The 9,303-nt window shown below is 38.6% G+C and overlaps 1 protein-coding gene across 7 annotated transcripts in view; it reads right to left on the minus strand.

Annotated features, from left to right (window-relative positions):
- Nucleotides 1-8,590, minus strand: part of LOC111222189 (phosphatidylinositol-binding clathrin assembly protein-like) — a 49,091-nt gene extending 40,501 nt beyond the window's left edge. For 5 of the 7 annotated variants that reach the window (XM_022745804.1, XM_022745801.1, XM_022745800.1 and 2 more), the window contains exons 1-2: nt 8,514-8,590; nt 8,107-8,351 (exon numbers count right to left, since the gene is read on the minus strand). In XM_022745804.1, coding sequence (XP_022601525.1) covers nt 8,107-8,236 — 130 coding nt within the window. In that variant the 5' untranslated portion in view covers nt 8,237-8,351; nt 8,514-8,590. Of the gene's footprint in view, nt 1-8,106; nt 8,352-8,513 lie in introns of those variants that run through there. The other 2 variants (XM_022745799.1, XM_022745806.1) reach the window with 2 other exon arrangements.
- Between the last annotated feature and the right edge of the window lie 713 nt (nt 8,591-9,303).

The raw sequence follows: 9,303 nt of genomic DNA on the forward strand, positions 1-9,303 counted from the left end.
CAGACAGACAGAGTTAGTGGCAGGTTAGTTACTGGCATTTAACAATGAAGCACAGCTTGAGATTTGTCTCAGTAGCCAGCAACACAGTTTAGCTTCAGCTTCGGCAGAGGCAGCAATCCCACCGCAATTTCTCGGGAAATTGCATTGTCTAGTTGGTGGGATTGCTGAATGAAGCAATCCCACTATATGTTGTTGTCAGGTTGAAAAACGACCAATCCATTTATTGGTGGTATTGCTGAATGAAGCAATCTAACTACTCCTTCATACTTTTTCGTACAGAAACCATTCAACTATCATAACGTTCAGCTTGCTCTGTAGATTATCGGATGTATAATAATTTCAACTCTGTCTTCAACAGCCAGACTCTCTCTCTCTCTCACTCACACACACACACACACACACACACACACACACACACACACACACACACACACACACACACACACACACAGAGAAAGGTAGACAGACAGAAGGGCCGATAGACAGTTTCATTCAGGAAACATTTGGCTGTTAATTTTAGTTTGAAATCTAACTGACTCCACATTACATATATGCTAATTGGTGGACTACTTTTTGGAGGTCATTCTTATTGGTGGATTACCTTTAAGAAGTGTTTTCCAGGTGCTACCTTTTTCAAAGATAAAGAAAGGAAAGAAAGCAAGACAGACGGACAGCAGTGTCACCATGGCAACCTCTGAGTGCAGGGATGGCATACACAGCTAGGTTAAATTACCTGATTAGGGAATCCTCTGATATCTGTGGTGTTTATGAACGACTTAACTGACATTTCTATCAAAATCCCGCTACAGACTGCTCCAACACTAAACACAGAAAATGATTTACACACCTCTGAACTGTTTTCACTGGAAATGTTTCAGTCCAGTTGTAGTCAGGAAGCATTCAGCAGTTTATTTCAGTTTGTTCATCTAACTGACACAGAAACACACATAAATACAGAGAAGCAGGGAGGTACACGGATGGAAAGACAGGCAGGCAGACACAGACAGGCAGACAGATGCAGATAAACACACACACACACACACTTCAACCTGCTCCACTGGTGGTATATTCCAAATCCTCCTTTTAATTTCCTTGGGTTGTTAACTACTCCTGCATACTTTGTGATATATAAACCGTTCAACTATCAAAATTTTCAGCTTCTTAAGGAGATCTATTCTTACTTTCAACTTTTTGATATTATTCATAATTTTTGAAAATAAGTTTTTTCTGCAATTTTTACAGTGTAATTGAATGGAGACAATGTTCAAATCCTTTAAACTTCTACATCTTTGAAATTAAACTACTTGAGCATTAAATTGAAGTTTATAATGTTTAGGATTCAGTTCATCTTTCATCATCATTACCTCTTCACATTTTTAAGGCATTTTATTCCTACTTCCTTCCTACTTTTTTCTGTTTATAATGTGTGTGTTGCACGGAATGTTCGAGGCTAAAGTGGATGACATCATTGCTACAGTGTGAGAAGCTCTAGAACTCCTCTGAAAAAATTTTGTTTAACTCGGCCACATATTTCCATCTTCACACGTCATGGCTTCCTCAATAGTAGAAAAATTTGTCCTGTTTCATATAATGTGTCTACCTTAGCACAGAGACTTTGAACATGAGCCCCAAACAATGGGAGTCCCTTCCACCTCTTTTTTTTCACAAATAGCAGTCGTTTGAGGGGCTCACCAAGCCAAAATCACACTCAGATCTATGTCAGTTCTGTGTCTTCCAGCCAGACACAGGGGTTTGAACCAGCTTGTTAAGAGACTCTTTGATCTCTGATGTTTACTTACACACACACACACACACACACACACACACACACACACACACTTTTTAATCACTAAAGGTAGGATAAATAACAGAAACACCTCTGTATGATGTAATATACACTACATCCTCCAAAGTGATCAACGGAACCAACAACTGTCTAAAACTATTTTAATAATAAATTGCCAACTGAGTATAATAGTAATTATCAGGTGTATGCTCAGGCTCCAAAGTGCCTAACTACAATTAATTGGCTGATTTTGTTGACGTTCTCACCTGGGAACTGATATATCTGGTAAACTAAAGATGTTCTTTAATTTTATAGTTTTATCATATATCATTATTATCACCCTGTAACATGTTTTACCCCTCCAACCCCATTTTGAAATGTAACGCAGTAACACCTTTACTCAGAAATATTTCAACTGACTTACTTTGTTCTTCGACTGAGAAAATTTTTTACAGTGATTTACTTCAACTGATGTCTTTTCACTAATAGTAGTGACGACGTTCATGCGGTGACGTGCAGTGTCCCATCTCCAGTCAGTTTCTGTTACTGGTAGAGTTTATTGCTGCTCTGTCTGAACACAGTTAATGTTGCCGTTTTCTTCATCACAGTGTCTAACTTTCTACAACATGAATGAAATTGAAAGTAACGTCCTTTACACATTGTAACGTGAGGAGTGAAGTACACGCACCAAGTAGCAGGCACATTCATAATTTCTCCAAGAATTTTCTAGTTTAATTATTATTGTTTGTTATTATTGATCTACCTATCTAAATAATGCACCACAGACCAAAGGACATTATTGGGCTGATTCATACATGCCTACAAATCCTCTGAGCATTTCATTTAGAGTCAAGGCGTTTATGACAGTGTCACAGGTCAACAGCCACTGCTGACTTCATATATTCATTACCTCATGAGAGACCTTTGAGCAGTGTTACAGCAGTGTGTGTGTAATAGGTTGGACCAACAGGGGGTTTTTAAATGTTGATATAATAATAGTTTGGAGCATGAAAAAGTCAAAAGCCAAAAGCTGATAGCAGCAGTTATCTTCAGTCTAGTGCATTAATAAATGCCATGCTCTCACCAATAACCTCGTAATTTACTAATAATGCTGTCTTATAAAGCGTTGACTTTCACTAAAATATAACTTATCTCTGGTACACAAGGACATTAGCTTGACTTTTGTAATGCGGCCTCCATGCAGAATGGTGATGTACATCCCTTTGTCGTTGGTGGAGGCAGCGCAGCCACTGGCCAAAGTTTTGTTGATTCCAATTTAGTAAATGTCCTATCAGCATCGAGCTCTAGTGTGTGATGAAACCCAAATAATGACAAGTAATCACAGCCAAAAAAGTGTGCTGCCATGCACTTGGTCTGTCCACTGTGCAACAGCAACTTGAAGTGGAGGAAATACCATATATTACAGAACTGTGGAGCCACATGTCGAAAAGTCTGTAGTTTCACACTCTACTGAGGTATAAAGTGTACTAAACCCATTTGGTGCAAATTTTCCCAGAAGTCAATTCACACTGACTTTAAACAAGCGCACAAGTAAACACGCTGACAGCAGAGGCTGGTTTGTTCACCCTTTACTTTTCCCTGTCTGCTATCTGCAGACAGCCTCTTAAAGTTATATGAGTGAGTTTATCTAGCATGCCTGTGTTAATGAATGTGAACTGCGGTCCAGCACAAGCTCAACATAGATGTTGTACAGGACCATATCTCACCTGCGATCAGTAGGAACACAGGGATGGAAGCTAGACACAGGTCTCTATATGACCAAGGAGAGGCTTCAGTTCAGAAGCTCCAGAGGAGCCACATATCACCTGGTTGTCTGGAATCAGGAAGGTCACTGGGACATGGACTCATTACTGCACACTCAATCAGCTGGAAGCTTATTCAAACATCCGTTCCAACAACAACTGAAAATAAATATCTCTGTAGAGGACAGACACAGACAACCTTATAGCATGTATCCAACAGGCTGACTGATGACTTCTAGTCAAATTAAACTGCAATGACCAGTCTGCACAATAGATGCGCTGCATGTACGCTCTTTATCCACCCAAGTGCTGCCAAATTCTGGTGCCTGCTGTGACTTATTTTACTTACAAGGCTGACAGAAGTATGCCAACATATAAGAAAGTCTAACCCTTAAGAAAAACAACTGAACTGGAAAAAGAAAAATTACTTAATTGAAACATGAGTTACAGAGTTACAACAGTTAGCAAAAACTTGCAAGGCTACAAATTGTTACAGCTACTGAAACTAAGACTGAAAGCTTCAACATGTGAAAATATGATGGATGTGTGCTATTTTCATTCTGTTTCTACTGTACTGAAATGAGCAACATATTTACTTGTCACTGGAAAAACAAGATTTGTCCTAGCTTCCATGATCAAACATGTACAATTCTGTTCATACTAGCAATGTATAACACTTGATGCAATTTTGTAGGTTACAATGTAAAGCAATGGGTTTCCATTCAGCAAACAGTGGTTGAATCAATGCTATTAGGACTGATAAGCTCCATATGTGCAAGTTGGGTACAAACTAAAAATAAAATTAACAAAAAACTGACAGACACAAAGGAACAGTTTAAAGTCAAAAGACCAAAAACCAGATCACAGAAACAAAAACGAAGCTAAAATACAACTAAGCATTGGTTTATAGTCTCTCAGAACTAGCTCTAGAGAGGAGCTGTCCAACCATATGGAAACTAAATGTGTTTATTATCCACACTTGAAGGCAGATTAAGAAGCTGACCTTGAGCTAGAGGAGGAAGACACAATATCGTTTAAAAGCGAGGATAACAGTGCATATCTTCAGACAGTCTCTCCAGGAAACTATTCACAGTGTTGCACTGGAGTAAAAGTACCACAAATGCTGTACAAATGAGAAGAGAGCTAGAAAGTGAAGTATACTGCCTGGCTCCACCTTCACCTCTGCACAGATGTAAGTGTGTAAATCAGATTGCCACTTTCAGAAAGATACAAATGGTCGATACAGACACTCCCTATCAATGTTGGAAAGGTGTTGGGGAAAGGGATTTTCCCTTCCCATCCAACATGCCCATCAAACAGAGCATAAATCTAGCTGAAACAATGAGAAAAAGAAACACAAACATAAATATTAGTAGATATTCTTATAAAGAAGGGACAAATCATTATTTTGCAGGGGTGTCCAGAGCAGCAATGTACTAGGTGAAAACTACATGTTAATCAGCAGTTACTTCCAAGCTGCCGCTTTGCTTCTGCTAAAATCCTGATTTTATAACCACGACACTGTCTGACAAAAAATAGTGCTGTAATTTCAGCGACATCCAATTGTAAGTTGTAGTCACAAGCAATAAAACATCTTTCTTTTTTTGTCTCTCACACAGTGCACAGTCTCTCCTGGTTAACAAACTGCTGCTCCACCTCTACTCACCAGCTTCTGACAATTCTTTATTGGCATATGCTGCTGCTGACTACTGGGTACTGCCACTGATTTCCTGAATCAATTCAATTCCGATTCACAAGGTCCAGATTTGATTCGATTCCCGATCCGATATCAATTCAGTTTAAACATAAATTTTCTTGGATGTGATTGAGATTCTCAGAGAACTAATGCTATGAATTGTTCCTCTAACCTGGTGCATTATTTTAAAAAATCATGCTTACATTACAAATGGACACAAAGCAGTTACATTAATGCAGTCTATTTAACATGACCAACAGTTTAGACACACAGCTAACGAAATAATAGACAATGTGCATTGTTAACCTACCCCAGTGCACCAGCTATACTGTGTATGAACTGGTACAAATGGCCAATTCTTCACATCTAACATATAGCTTTGCTTTGTCCAGCTCTTCACTGTCTATATAGTTTTTAAAACTGAAATGCAGCCACACATCTGCCTTTAGACTTGCCGCTGACTTCATTGGGACTATGTCTGCTATGTTTTTGTCAGTCACGTGCAGAGTTGTAGTGCTGTTTGTTTACGTACCGGAGCGCACCTATGGTGCAAGAGCACAGTTGAGTTGCGGCTCATTTCAAAGGTTACGTAAACACTGTTCCTATGGTGGCACGTTTATATCCATATATTTACTGGTGTCAAGCAAATGAAGGCGCATTGTAAACATCCAGTCAGAGGAAAAGTTGCAGGCCAGGCTTCACCAGTCAGGTGAAGCTAACAGGCTAGGCTATTAAAACATAGCTAAGCTAGCTTTCATTTCCAGTAGCACATGTGCTAGTCCAAGTGTAACAGACTGACTTGGCTACCAGCAGCTACTAGAAACTTTTAAGGTGGAATGTTTTCTTGTGCGTTACTAAATGCATGATTGACGTTTGGAAACTAATCAATACACCTTGAATGTCAATATGACAACTTTCACCATTTCATTTGTTTTTAATAGATCTCTTGCATGACATACGATTTAGTGTTCGGATCTTTAAGTGCTTAAAAATGTAGATACATTTCAACCGGATTTTGCGAACTGTGGATATTTTATTTAATTACTTTGAGAAAGCTAGATATTGTCATATTAAATATTAACCCTTTTGTGAGTTTTCTGAGGTCACTGTGATTTTGACCTTTGACCTTTAGCCACCTAACCATTTCAATCTTGAGTCCAAGTGAACATTTGTACCAAATTCGATAAAGTTCCGTCAAGGTGTTACAGATATTGCATTCACAAAGCCAACACCGTGTTTTGTGATGTCACCAGGCCCTTGACCTTTGACCCCAAAAATCAGTTCATCCTTCAGTCCAGAGAACGTTTTGTCAAATCTTAAGTTCTCTCAAGGTGTTACGGAGATATTGCATTCACTAGGCCAAAACAGCGTTTTGTGAGGTTACCGTGACCTTAACCCATGGCCACCAAATTCTAATCAGTTTGTCCTTGAGTCTAGATGAACGTTTTTACCAAATTTGAAGAAATTCCCTCAAAGCGTTATGGAGATATTTCGTTCACAAGGCCAAAAACGCATTTTGTGAGGTCACAGTGACCTCGGCCTTTGACCACCAAAATGTAATCAATTCATCCTTGAGTCCAAGTGAATGTTTGTGCCAAATTTGAAGAAGTTCCATCAAGGCATTACTGAGACATTGCGTTCACAAGGCCAAAACTGTGTTTTGTGAGGTCACCACACCTGTGACCTTTGACCCATGACCCCCAAATTCTAATCAGTTTATCCTTGAGTCCTAGTGAATGTTTGTGCCAAATTTGAAGAAGTTCCACCAAGGCGTTTTTGAGATATCGTGTCCATGAGAATGGGACAGATAGACAGATGGGGTCTGGGAAAAGATAAAAACTCAGACATTACCCAAAGGTCAGGAAATGCAGAGGCTGTCAAATATTAACCAGTCAAATGTCTCCAAAAGCAATTATCCTACTTTTAAATCAGAGTCCTAATGCAGACACAGCTTACACATTTGTACCCTCAACATTTAATTTACAAGCATTTTATAACTTTAGGAGTCAATAAGAGTCAACTCAAAGTCATATTCAGCATTTGGCAGCTACATTTTCAAAATTTAAAATGGCCAGTTTTGGAGTACACTCAGATCATCTGTTGTAGCAGAAGAAGAAAGCGAGGCTCTTTGGCTAATCTAAAAGATGAAATATTATCTAATTATTATTGCTTATTTATTATTAACTATTATTACTATTATTATTATTATTATTATTATCATCATCATCAACAATGAGCTAATGGACACATGAATTTCCCCTAGGGGATAAATAAAGTATCTATCTATCTATCTATTACTCAAGTATAGAACCTAAGTCTCAGTGTGATTCATAACAATTCAGGCAGACATTATTTTATATGCTCTACAACTTAGCCTTTCGACTGGACAAGTTAACTCATACTTGCTATAATCTCTGCACTGACTTAGGTCACTCTCTCCAGGGCTAGCTGGTCAATACAATTTCCTTCTCAAGTTTACCTATTTAGGTAAGTTTAATGCAGAAGCTCTCCAGAGAATTTAGCAAATCATTTCAAAAATAAGTGTTGAAGACTTCACGTTACAATTACTTAGCATTAATAAGGTTCCAAGTTGCTAACATTGAGCCATGTCATAGGCAAACTTCGTGTAAGTAAGACGGTTAGTCTACACTCACATAATATTGACATTGCCAGTAGAAACTCGTATATTGGTTTTAATAGTGGACAATCAGAGAATGGCTAAGTTAAGGTAACATTAACGTTACATGTAGCCTCTGCACAGGCCTCATAGTCACATACACAGAATTCAGATCCCAGCGCAAACGTTTACTAAAACAAAGAAATATATAGCTATGTCAATAACCAATAAACAAGATACTTACAATCCAAATGTTTCTTTTTAGGCCCCATTATTTCATGCGTGGTCGCTTTGCACACAGTTTTGGAAATCGCCGACCCGGTGACAATGTGCTGTGCGGCGGTTATCCTGTCTGTAATGCTCTGTCCAGACATCCTGTATCGGATCAAATAAACTGTCACGGCTAAAGAAACGTTTCCAAATCCAGCGGAATTGCCTGGGTTTTGTGGACGGTACCGATCTTCAAAGGTTCTGTGCCACCCGATAAAACTGGAGACAAGAGTGTGAGAGAGAGAGAGAAGAGATACTGAGACGGCAGCAGGCGTTACATTACGCGTGTACGCTAGCTAGCTAACTAATAGGAGATAAAACAACTTTAGTCAAACACACTGAACCTGCAGTGCACTTATTTCATGGCTGTGAGATACGCACCCACTCTTTTAATCGATCCCTCGCGTCTACAGCGTCTTCTTCACTTCCCGTATCACGCTTCCCAACATACCGTAGCTGGATTGACGGATTAAAAATAGAAACTACTTCCGGACAAATTTGTTTCACAATAAAGCCTAACATTTTTCATATGACTGACTAGCCCATAGTTTCAAAATAATGTAGACTAATGGCCCCAGCATTGAAATTGTCAGTCGCTAATTTTGGCGTACTTAATTTTTCAAAATGTAAACACATGTAAACAGTGAAACTCGTTGAATCCATGGTATCATTATGTTTCCTGTTTAAAGTTCCAAACTACTTTAGTTAAAACAAACAAACCAACGAAAAGAAAAAGAATACTTAAGTAGAATGGCACTTAACAGAGTGCACCTCTTCCATGGCCAAAAATGTTCCAACAGATTACTTTTTGGATCTGCACCAAACTATACAAACTCGCAGATTTAAAAAAATATGTCTTTTTTTTTTTTTTTTACACAAAGACCCATACCTTATTTCCCGAGAAAATGTCGAAAAGTGCTCTATCTTACAATGTTAAGGAAAGTGAAAAAAAAATATTTAATGGGTTCCTCTCTGACCCATATCCCATCCCTTCACCAGTTTGGTTCAGTACTTTTTGCGTAATCCTGCTGACAAACAAACAAACTGCAATAGATATTAGGATCAGTCGAATCGTTTTTCTGCTCCAGGCTTTCCTTGTGTTAACTTTGGTTTTAAAACAGAGCTTCTAGCAAACGGGGAAATAATTTATCACACTTAATAACTGCATAGT

Source organism: Seriola dumerili, unplaced genomic scaffold, assembly GCF_002260705.1.
Source record: "Seriola dumerili isolate Sdu_G_001 unplaced genomic scaffold, Sdu_1.0 BDQW01000091.1, whole genome shotgun sequence".
NCBI lineage: Eukaryota > Metazoa > Chordata > Actinopteri > Carangiformes > Carangidae > Seriola > Seriola dumerili.